Source organism: Alligator sinensis, unplaced genomic scaffold, assembly GCF_000455745.1.
Source record: "Alligator sinensis unplaced genomic scaffold, ASM45574v1 scaffold546_1, whole genome shotgun sequence".
NCBI classification, from domain to species: Eukaryota; Metazoa; Chordata; order Crocodylia; family Alligatoridae; genus Alligator; species Alligator sinensis.
In genome coordinates, this window is record NW_005842061.1 from 485,922 (window position 1) to 498,211 (window position 12,290).

The 12,290-nt window shown below is 43.2% G+C and overlaps 1 protein-coding gene across 1 annotated transcript in view; it reads left to right on the top strand.

Annotated features, from left to right (window-relative positions):
- The first annotated feature begins 441 nt into the window (after positions 1-441).
- Positions 442-12,290, top strand: part of SLC29A3 (solute carrier family 29 member 3) — a 25,208-nt gene continuing 13,359 nt past the window's right edge. The window contains exon 1 of the mRNA XM_025203558.1: positions 442-804. Coding sequence (XP_025059343.1) covers positions 742-804 — 63 coding nt within the window. The 5' untranslated portion in view covers positions 442-741. The remainder of the gene's footprint in view (positions 805-12,290) is intronic.

Sequence of the window (12,290 nt, forward strand, 5' to 3'; positions counted from 1 at the left end):
AGCACGCGGGGTGGGAGCGGGCCGGGCCGGACCCCCTCCCGGCGCGGGGCGGCCTGAGCCCGGCCCGGCCCGGCAGTGCAGGGTGCCCAGTGCCCCCTGCGCCTCTGCCCTGATCCCGCAGGACCTGGTGCAGGTGGCGGCCCCTCTCTGCCCCGGGCCGGATGCCCGCGCTCCGCTTCCCCTCTTTTTGCCCCAATCAAAATGCTAGAGCAGGTCCTCTGTGGCAAAGACCCCGCAAGCCTCAGGGTTGAACCTCTGCACGCCTCCTTGCCACCGGCCGGGTTTCTCGGTGGCGCCCCGGGCCGAGCTGATGTTGCAGGGCTCCCTGGCAAGGTCTGGGCCCCCTGGCTGTGCCAGCCGGGTGGGAATCGCTGCCTTGGCAGGCTTCCTTCTAGCAGGCCGGAAACGCCTGCTGGGTGTTGCTGTGCTTTCTGAGATAGTCCAGTGAGATGGTGGGAGCCTTGCGATTGCTTTTAATGCAGGCGTCATCTTTTTTCCTTTCCTCTGAAAGTGACGCTTGATCTAGAAGATGGAGAAGACAGATTTCAACACAGTGCTAATTCCCTGTACAAACCAGCATCTCCTCAAGAAGAGGAGCCTTTGCTGGAAGAGCTGCTGGGGAACAGATACAGTAGGCCAAAGCCTAGTGATCGCTTCAACATTGCCTACATTATTTTCTTCATCCTGGGCACTGGCTCTCTGCTGCCTTGGAACTTTTTCATCACGGCAAAACAGTACTGGATGTACAAACTGCAGAACTGCTCGGCTCAGGCCGCAGAGGGGCAGGGAATCTCTGATCTCCGTGTGAGTATGACGGCTTCTTGCTAACACTGGTCTCAGTCATTGAGTTGAACACGACTGGGATCACTTGATTGTGTTTTAATTGTAGTGAAGACAACAGGAGTACTAGACATGGGCTGAGGAACCTGGCTTCTGCTTTCAGGTTATTTAATCAGCAGTCCTATTCTCTAGAATGGGTTTAAGACTCGCCCAGAACTTGGGAGGAGCAATAGCTGCTCCTCAGAACTAGCTGTTTTCATTATAAAGCTGATGTCTTCCCTTCCTTGCAGTAGAAAAGTGAATGTCCCTGGAATTTTGCAAATTGCATCTTTTGAGGCTGTTCATTGGGGAAGAAAGAAAAGCTTTCAAGTTGTGGTCTAAAAATGTCCTGACCATCCTTTATGAAAAGTTTTCTTATTTTTACAGAAAATTTATATTTCAAGATATCCTTCTCTAATAAGGCCTGGTAATATAATCTCTGTGCACAGCGACAGGTTCATAGTATAGATTCAGTTCCTGGTATGGTTTTACTGGTGTTAGTGAAACAGAGGCTGTATGCCATAGGAAAGTGGTTCTCAACCTTTCAGCCCTGTAGGTGAGGTGGGTGGCATGGAGTCTGTTTGAACTGGATCAGGTCATCTGTAGGCCAAATAAGGACATGGGGCTCAGCACCACCTCCTGTGCTCCAGGATTATGTCCCAGGGTCTGACACCAACCCCTTCCACGCCCCCACATGCTAGGATTTGGCCCTGAGGGCTGGTGTCGCCCCTGTCCGGTTCTGCATGCTGGGATTGGATGCTGGATCCAGTGTGCAGGGCTGGGATCTCCCCCTTAGTTCAGTAACTTGACATTGCGGATGTAGTTCCACTGCTCTCCTGCTGCTAAATTTCCAGTCCCATTCGGAGCCCCACAGATCCAAAGAAATGGCCCTGCAGTTTGGATCTGGCCACTCTGCTGGAGGTTGAGCACCACTGCCATAGAATAACTATCCTCCTATAACTATTTTCAGACCTTCCAATTTTTTAAGGTGCAGAATTATTGCAAAACAGCTGTCATGTAATTTTCATTATTGCCTTGATTCCAGTAAAATACACTTTAAGCCTTAACTCTCTCCTTTTTTTTTTCCCCAAACTATGTCCTTTAATCATAAATATCTTATAACTAAACAGAGTTGACTAGGTGCTTCACTGGGCATCCAAAAGCTCATATCACAAATTCCAATAGCTGGTGACATTTGTTGGAACGGGAGTTAGACACTTTATTGCTCCATTTCCCCCTCAAAGTGAACTTTCATTCCTCTGTAATTTCATTATGTGATGCCTTCCAAAGGACAGTTCAGTCCATAATCAAATCCAGCTCTAAGGATACAATATTCAGGTACCATTATTTGTTTCGGTGTCTGGACCCTCGTCAATAGTTGCTGCTTCTGAGCCTAGTTTCCTTGTGGAGATGTGTGGCATGTGCATGTGCATAACTGACCTCTCCCTGCTTCTGTCCAAGAAACCAATTCTCACAAGTAACATCCCATTCTCAGATATAAGCTTGCTGGCCACTCTGTTAGATTAGAGCAGAGGTTGTCAGGGGGTACTTGGAAAGGGGCTACAGGGTACGCACAGGCAGGCAGGGATGGAGCGCTGCCAGCCACCACCCTATGCTGCTGCTTCCTAGCAGCAGGCCTGAAGTGGGGGCGGGGAGGGGGGTGGGGGAGTGAGGACAGTGGCTCCCCTCTGTGGGCCACACAGGCACTGGCCGGATGCAGCAGAAGGGAGATTGCATAGCCCCCACCCCCCTCTGTGTCCGGCTACCACCACCCACCTCGCTCTGCATCCGGCCACCGCTGCTACCCCATGTCCATCTGTCCCATCGTCCCCACCTCCCGCACTTTGCCAGAAGTGTATCCAGAAGGGGTACACTCCTTAAAATAATGGTTGAAAACCCTTGGATAAAGAGGACGCATGGAAAGATGATTTGTGGTGCCAGAGAACCATAGCAAAAATAATGCTGAGCTTGGGAAAAGAGACATAGTGGAATTAAGGAGCAAAGTTCTTGCTCCTCCTGAATTGCAGAATTGCATATTCTGGTGGCAACCTCATTCCTGCCACAAAATAATACCACTTCTGTTTTAATTTGGAAGCATCCCTGCAGTAGTGGCTTTAGGGGAGGGCAAACTGAGTGACTGCCTAGGGCTCCACACCTTAGGGGGCCCAAATCTTTTTGGGGGATGAAGTTTTTGAAAGGAAGTGGCTTTATTTCCATTTTAACGCTCGACTAGTTATCTAATTCCCCCAAAGAATATTAAAAAGATCCACACTACAACTGTGGTGGGTTAATATTTACCTGAGTACCTACCTCTAAGGGGCCCCAAATGACTGTCTTGCCTAGGGCCCCAACAACCCTAAGGTTACCACTGATCCCTGTAAAAGGCACTGGTTGCGTAGGAGGGGAACCAAACTCTGGTGAAGGCAGCTTCTGTTAAATGTAGCAGTGTTCATTGTTAGATATGCATATCTTGAGTATGCCAAGATTAGCCAGGCCCTCTACCTTTCTCAGCTGAACTTCATCAGATAAAATTACCAGCTGCACTGAATTGCAGTTGGGAGGTGGATTTTGTGGAAGCTGATGCACTGTGTAACTTCTGGTCATACTCAAAATAGACACTTTATTGTTAGTTTAGTTATATTGCGTATTTTACTGTGCACAGTGTCTGTCTGCTTTGCCAGAAGCAAGTTAAACAGTAGTATAGCTCTGCTGAGAGGCATTGTACCTGTTTTCAGCATCTCCCCTGTATGTATCTGGTGATGAAGCATGTACATTAGAGGCAAAAGAAGTAGCAACAGCAGGACTTAGCAAGTGCCAATTACAGCAGGATTTTTATGAAGCAAAGCTTTTTCTAGAGCATGTCATTTAGAATTCTGCAGGACATCTACGATGCTTTACATCTTTTTCTTCCAAGTGCCGTCAGGTGTATCTGTAATACCTGCTGCAGGAGTAACTGTCTGGCTTTTGGAAGACAAGATGAGAATCTTGTCACCTCTCAATTCATGGTCTAAGCAGTCAGAAGCAACCTTGCCAATGGAAGAGGTAGACTAATTGTTTCTGTGTTTCACACGCAATGTCTTCTCTTATTTTTTTTGTGTCTTCTAGTTTTTATTGGGTTCTTGATTTTTCTTGCCTCTTTTCTGCACCCCCCCGGCTCCTTTTGGTTAAACACAAACACGCCTGTTTTCACAGGGATGTGCAGTAAAATCATTTGCTTATGTAGAAGAATACTGCTTTTTAGTATTTTTTCCAAATCCTGTATTAGCAAGAAAAACATCTGTGGGACAGAGCACTCCTGATTCAGTATGAATGTCCCCTTAGTCCACCTATTGAACTATGACTTGGAACAGTTTGGGAACTCTTAGAATGAATGTATTCTGCCTTTACATGAGTTCTTCAAATAGAAAATTCATTTCTATCTGTACTCTAGTCTTGATGTCTATCTCTAATTGTCTTTCAGGCATAATGATTTACATGACTTCCATCCCAGGGGGGCACAAAGCACTACACAGACTTAAGAAACAGAAGTAAAAATGATGCATTGAGATTCCCCTCACTAACCATTGGGTGGTAAAAACCCCTGCATTTAAATTTAAGTTGTTGCACATCGTATGCATAAGAATCCTGTGCACCAGTTTGAAAGGTACTATAAACCTCCTTCTTCAAAGATGTTGAAAGCATGTGGGAAATTTGAGTTGGTCAGTACATGACAGAAGCCTGAAATTTGGCCAGATTATTGAATTACCATCCCCAGGACTTTCAGCTCTGTCTATAAGGTGTTGTCAGCGCAAATAAAGATTGACATATCAGAAGCCAAATGTGGGGACAAAGACAAGTTAAAATGGAAGCTATTATCAACATAAATAACCTTGGGGCTTGCTGTACTGATTATAGTATACCTTGCATTTTTCTCCTTTAAAAGCCTTCTTGTTTGAATTTCATGGAAGGTACCACAGAATATGAAATGATCTGAGATAACTTAAATGTTAAACAAACCTATTACTTCTCCCCATCCTCTTCCTTACCCAAGCAATTAAAACCTTCATCTAGGCTTTCTTCATATCCTGCCAAACCCTTCCCCTCTGCCTCTTGTGTTACTCGCATCATCCCTTCCTAAACCTCATAAAGCACAGCTACTGAGATCATCTTCCGTAGACATTGCTCTGAATGCTTCAGCCCCATCCCTTTCTTCAGGTCGCTGTGTCATCTGTCTTCCTGTTTTCCATCACATCACGTCATTCATTCACACTTCTCTTTTAACTTTTGAGGCTCTTCTCAATTTTGCTTCTCCATGTCTTTATCCCAATGGTATGCTTGCTTCTCCAGTGCGAATTTTGAACACTCATGTCATGCTTTCTTGCATGCTATCTGTCATGCATGGAATATTCTTGTTAAATTGATTATGAAGTCACTGCCCACTTGAAAATGCACTGTTTCCATGTGGCCTAATGTTGGCTAGGCTGTGGGGCAGTTAGGAATGGAACCGTGAATCTTCGTTTTGTTCAAAATCATCCTACTGTACATTTGTGTAAATGCTTGTTGTAATTGGTCTTATCCAAACCACCTCTCCTACTTCCTGTTGCCTTCTCCCCAGTTGTTAAATGTCCTTGTTTCAAATTAAGCCCTCATTCCACATGATCTGTGTGCCAGAGGCCTCCTTAATGTCAGTGAAAAGCTATGATGACATAAGTTTACTACAGTCAGCTCCAAAAATAACACCAGTGTTTGTGCCATAGTTTCCCCATGGTGGCACCCTCATTCTCAGATTAGTTTACTTTAAAGGGCTCTATGTCTGCTTCTTACTGAAAAAGGACAGACGGGAGAGAATACTGCCATTTTTTAGCAGAGGGAAGCACTCGTATAATTTCAATGGGGAAGGGAGGCATCATACCAATACATACGCTATGCAGATAAAGTTATGCTCCTGTAAATGAGATTGCAGGATCAGAGGCCTTGGTTGGTAAACTCACTGGGACAGGGACTGGTTCTTGCTACGTACAAATATGACATCTAGAACACTGGGGCTCAGGCATATCAGCGTGCGTTTTTCTAAGCAGAATTCCATTCTTTTATCTTCTCTCCATGCTTCTGATCTACAGGTCTCATTGTAATTCCTCTCCTCGGCAGTATTTGTGACATCTCCCAATTCAACGCCACATATGAATTTTATCAGTGTGCTACTTAACATGCCTTGATACCTCTGTTAATTACTCATTATGTTAAGAAAAAAACTAGATCTAAATTGATCCCTCAGGTACCTTAGTATATACCTCTTCTCAACTTGACACACATCTGTTTAATAATTACCCTTTGACTGTAGTCACCTAACCAGGTTTCATTCCACAAGACAGATGCTATTTGAGCCAATCCAAATGATGTTTTGAAGTGAAATGCATGTTGTTATATGTTGCTTCTACTTCCCTTTATTTGCTCCAGAGTTGGCTACTCTTTTCCCACATTGGACTCCAGCACTTGCAGCAATTTAATTTTTGATAGAAAAGAGCTTGCATAGGTGAGACATTTTAGAAAATAGGAGAAACACTGCACAGAATTTTTCAGCTAAATATGGAATTTGCTTTGGAATACTCACTCTTCTTTAATGCCTATCCTCCTTTTTTGGGGTAGGATAACATTTCTCCTAAACCATTTCACCCTCTTTGCTACTTTCTAAAACAAGGTTCATCATCTGGCTTTCCTTAGATAACTGCCAGTCTCAGTTGGAATGATTGTGTCTCTCTCTCCTAACAATAACTTAGTCTGAATGAGAGGCACTTTTTGGCAAGCCTAAAGGCCCTGGTTATCAGCAAAACAGATACAACACAGGCAAAAGCAGCACAAGCTTCCACAATCTGCACCCCTCCTTAACATCAGATTTTTTTCCCTTGGATTGAAGGAACCACCACTTAAGGACAATCCACACTGTGCAGTCCTGGAATAATAACATTCCATCTATCTTTGGCTCATAGGAAGGTAGGGTTGGAAGGAACCTCGTAAGGTCATCTAGTCCAGCCCCCTGCTCAAGGCAGGATCATCCCTGACTAAACCGTCCCAACCATTTGTGTAACCTACTTTCAAAAGTTTCCAAGCATGGACGTTTCACAGTTTCTCTGAGTAGCCTGTTCGAATTCCTGACCACCCTTGTAGTTAAAAAGTTTCTCCTAATCTCCAGCCTAAATTTCCCCTGCTGCAGCTTCAGGCCATTGTCCCTAGTTCTGTTCCCTACAGCTACAGAGAAAAGCCCATCTCCATCCTCTGTAATCTCCCTTCAGGTATTTGAAGACTGTTATCAAATCCACTCCCCTCAGGCTTCCTATCTTCTTTAATAACCCTACTTCTCTCAGCCTTTCTTCATAAATCTTGCTTCTCAGATTCACACAGATTCACAGAAGTTTAGGGCTGGAAGGGACCTCATGAGATCGAGTCCAGCTCCCTTGCACTGCGCAGAAAAGACTGCTGGGGTCAAATAACCCCAGCAAGGTGTACATCTAGTCTCCTTTTGAAGATGCCCCTGATCATTTTTGTTGCTCTGTGCTGGGCTCTTTCCAAACTCGCCACAATCTCCTTGAAGTGTAGGACCCAAAACTGGACATAGTACTCCAGGTGAGGCCTCACCAATGCTGAATAGAGTGAAAGAACTATTTCCGTTGATACGCAAGTGACACTGCTGTTAATATTGTTGGCTTGTATTCAGTTTATGGTCCCCTGTAACTCCCAGGTCCTTCTCTGCAGTACTGCCATCTAGCTAGTTGTCCCCCAGTCTGTATCTGTGCCTGCAGTTATTCTGTCCCAGGTACAGGACTTTGTACTTGTCCTACCTGTAGGACATGCGTCTTAACAGATCCAAGTTCTGTGGGAGGGGGGTCTCCACCTTATGGAAGCATGAGCCAGGATTTTCAAAACTTAGTTACCCTAAATTAGATTTCTAACTTTGTATCTAACTTTGCCTGTGAAGGAGCAATTTTGGGTTTAGGTTTTTGTTTTGTTTTTTTATTGGATATCTGCACATTAGGAAACAGCCTGAAATCACCAAGTCCATTACACATGTCTTTAAATAGCCCTGAGTTGGAGTACTTGGTCACTCTTCCAAAGGGGCTTGGATAAAAGGGAGTTAAAATGGTAACTTTAAGGTTCTTGTTGCTTGCTTATTTAAGTATCTGCCCAGTGCCATTCATAGCATCCTCAGTAAGGTTCTCTGCTGAGGCCTTCTTGCCAGCAGAAGATACTGTTATAGAGACCTTTTTGGAGAGCTATTTTTCTGGAAAGCAAGGAGGCCATGGGAGGGAAAAGCGAGTTTTCTTTTTCACTAACTTTTTGGCTTTCTTGTGGGAAGTAAATGAGAACATGCTCACATTTTATTCCTAAAAACTGTTTCATGGCCGTTTTAAGGATCACTGTATCCCTAATTGCAGAGAGACTGCCACCACTTAATTTGAAGATTGGGATTTTTATTTTGTCTTGGTTTGTTCTTTTCCATGCAGAATTTGTGGGTGCTGTTGTCAGCCCTCTGTACTCCATGACATGGTGGTATTTGTTTCACTTCCTTGACAGTGTACCAGTATCGAAGTTCACATCCTACCTAAAGGCATTAAAATATTGGCATAAGAAAACGCTCCATTTTTGGAACGTCTTTGCAGTGGAAAGGTGGGATTCAAGCCCGCAGAAATTCAGTCCATTTGGGACCACAGGAATATGAAGCATCCTGCTTCTTCTGCAGCAAATATTCTGCCTTTCCAGTGGAATATGAACCTGTTCTTTGAGAATTGGGATAGCAATCAGCTTCATCCTCCACTAAGTCAACCTGAGTGTTAACATATACAGTCCAAATCTAGTTTCCAGAGAAGCAAGCACTGTCATTAGTTTTAGTCAGCTATTGTCCTGCAGTGATGAGAAGTTCTCTCTGGGATAACAAAGGGGTTACTGTCTTTTCACCCTGGGACTTCAGAGGCACTTTGGTGCTACAGTGATTAGTATTCTGGAAATGCCAGTAAGTAAATAAATTACTATCCAGTTACTTTGTACTGGCACTCCTCAAATTCAACCCCAAGTCCTGTGCACTCATTCTTGCAGCACTTCAAGATGTATTGCAGCAATTTATGGGACTCTTTTGACATCAGAAGGGGACCATTTGTAAAATGGTTGAGTGAATCCATCTTGGCAGAAGCCCATGTGAAAGGAAGGGGAGCAAATGTGCTATCCCACAACAGTGGCTGGGAACCTTTTCAGTATTACAACTTTCATGATGAACAGTGATGCTAATAACCTTTTCGGCATTACAACTTTCATGATGAACAGTGATGCTAAGCTTTAAAAGTGGCAGAAAAATACTTCAGTCTGCTCTAATGGAAATCTAGGCTTGTGGCTTTTAGATAAATTTCATTTTAGCTTTAAAAAAACTCTTTGCATGGTAAACATTTCAGTACCTTAGACTCATTAAATAACAAAGCCCTGGAGATCAGGATGATGTGCTCCATCATAGTTAGCTAGAAGATCATGGATGACTGAATTATTTATGTGGGTGAGGTTTCTATGTATTTTTATGCAAACAGAAATAACTAGGGTCAGATGACTGCAATATAATTGCTGATGGCTAGATAACCGCACAGCAAGAGGGGGTGGAAACTAATTTGAACACAGAGTGGGGTTTTGAAAAGCTCTGGAATAATTTAGGGCACAGGTCCCATTTATCTGGGCACCTAATTGATTTCTAGGGGGACAGATGAATGGGCTTGTTGCTTCTTAGTCACTTTTGAAAATTCCAGTTGAAGGGAATTTTACTGCCTGTGAAAAGTGCTAGCTTTCCAGACCTGCAGAGCAAAATCCTGTCTACAGAACAGGTGTTGTGTGGTTGACAGCAATGCAGACTTCCCTCTTTATGACTCAGAGGAAATATCTTTAGGTATGGAAATAGTAGTTCAGCCTCCTTGGCCATTCTGTTCTTACACCTCTTCTGTTACTATAATGGATGATGCTGTGTATTTTCTCATGCTGTAGACACTTATTGACTATGATCTTTGATGGACACCACCAGACTCGCCCCACTGAATCTACCACCAGTCCTGAACTCCACAGTAATCTGCACTACAAACCTGAAGCCTTAACATTTAATCTATTTTATACATAGGATGTGGCCCTTAACAGCTCCAATGGAAAGGGGATTCTCCTTATGGATACGTGGGCCAGGATTTTCAAAACCTGGTTGCCTCAAATTAGACTTTGTATCTAGGTACCTGATTTTCAGGAACACTAAGAACACAGCATCCCCTTTGGTTACTCTTGAGACACAATTAAGAAAATCATGTCCATTGAATTACAAAACACCAGAATTATGGGCTGGAGCTGAGCCAGTGACCCAGAAATAAAAGGCTCTGTATTATATTAGTGTAGTGTGCTTTTAATTGTAGTGCCTTGCATCTGAGGATTTCAAAGCACAACGAGAAATAAGGCTATTGTTTTCCCTGTTTTATAGACAAAAGGGCTGCAGCACAGGGAAGTTAAATGACATACTCAGAGGTTAGTGGGAGAAATGGGAGTAGCCCTTCCTTGACTCCTGTCCTGAGCTTTAACCAAGCCATTCTTGATATTTATTGTGTTGTCCTTTTCTATATTTAAATTGGAAAGGACTCTGCTTCTGGTCACTCTGAATCGTTCTGTGAGGCAAATGGCATGGGGTTAACTCCCCTGCTGCAGGATCTTAGAGCATTGTCTGCTTTGGTGCTGTACTGCCCAGCCATTTTGGAGCAGGTAGGGGGTGCAACCCCCATAGAGTGATCAGGAGCAGAACTCTAGTATCGAAAGATGCGCTTGCAACTGCAAAGTATTCTTGGCTCCAACCTGCTCACTGCTGCTAATTTCATGCCCTGTGATCCAGGTAACGCTCTAGTGCCTTGAGCTGCCACCCTGGGCCTGAATTGCTTTTCTAGCCCAGCAGGAGCCCAGCTGCCTCTGCTGCTGAGTTTAGGCTATAGCTGAATAAAAACTACTTTGCAAAAGCATCTTGGCAGAGTCTACTGAAGCCAGTGACTAATTTGCTACTGTGATGTTTAGTTTTTTTTTCCAAAGTACCCAGTATGCTGCTTGAATAATATTACATATATGCAGTGATCACAGTATTGTGTTTGAAGATGCTGCAGTTAATATTGGGTCATCCCCTCCATTTATAAACCTCAGTTTTCATGGCTTCAGAATGTCAATGATGGAACTCCTTCTGGGCTGATGCATAGTACATGGGAGATTGGATGAGAGGCATTTTATTTTCCTCCCCCCTTTTGTAAATGTGATTCAAATCAGCCCAGCTGGCCACTTGGCATTCTCATTTCATTTGGAGAAGAAACAGCTTGTTTTGTGCTGCATACGTAGTCATTACATCACAGTGTGTAGAGAGGTGATAGTTCCTCTCTCTCTGTTTCTGCTGAAACTATGCCTGGAATATCACATATAGCTCAGACAACAGAGCAAAACTCAAGTTCAGAAACAAATAATTGGGAGGCTTCTGAGGAAAGCATAAGAACTAAGTGCATACAGAGTAATTACACAGTACTAAGAGGGAAGATAATTTGGGGACTAAAAAGAAGTCTGCAAATATAGGAAGGGTGTAAACATTAAGTATGGGGAAAATTTATTATTTGATATGGAGGCAGTGACTTTAAGTAGAATCAACAAGATGAAATTCAGTAAAGGAAGATATTGGACTAATGCTGGGACATGGAGACTGACAATTTTATAACAGCAAGGTTTAAAAGTTTAGGAAATAGTCCTCAGTGGAAAATCATGTAAGCTCCATCCTTGAAGACATTTAAAGCTAAGCTGGACAGCACGCTAGCAAATATTCTGCGAAGAGAAGTCCAAGGACTAGATGACATAAAGCTGTAGGTCTTTTCTTTCTCTGACTTATATGGTACTAAAATTTACTGTAATATACTATTAGGTTTACAGGAGCATGATCAACTTAAACAGCTTGGTTTTGCTAATGCACATCAGATTATTCCAAGTGCAAGCACTTTAAGAATCCAGTTCATTGTACTTGCTGATGTCTATACCGTGCTTGTTTTTCTTGTCTCATTTGGCATGAACAACAGCAACAAGTCATTTTCAAGTTTCAATTCATAGGACTTTATCCACTGAGCCATAAAACTTTTAAAAGTGCCTGAGTCAGATTCCTAAGTAGCTTAGATACCTTTGAAAAAATGTATAATGAGGGTGTGTTTTAATTTAAAGCAAATGAGCACTTCCTTGCAGTGTTAAAGACCAACTTTTTTACTTGAATTTTTAAAAAATGTGTAAACATTTCTATTGGTCTGAAGATATTTGAAGGTCTGTTTCCACAAAATTTAATCTGGGCATGATTATTTTTGGTGACAGTAAAAGCCTCTGAAGTAATTCTGTGATCAAGAATGACTTTTAACAACTGAGTTTACATTGGAATAAAAGACAGTAAACTAAAAACCACATTCTCCCCCCCCCCCCCCCCCCAC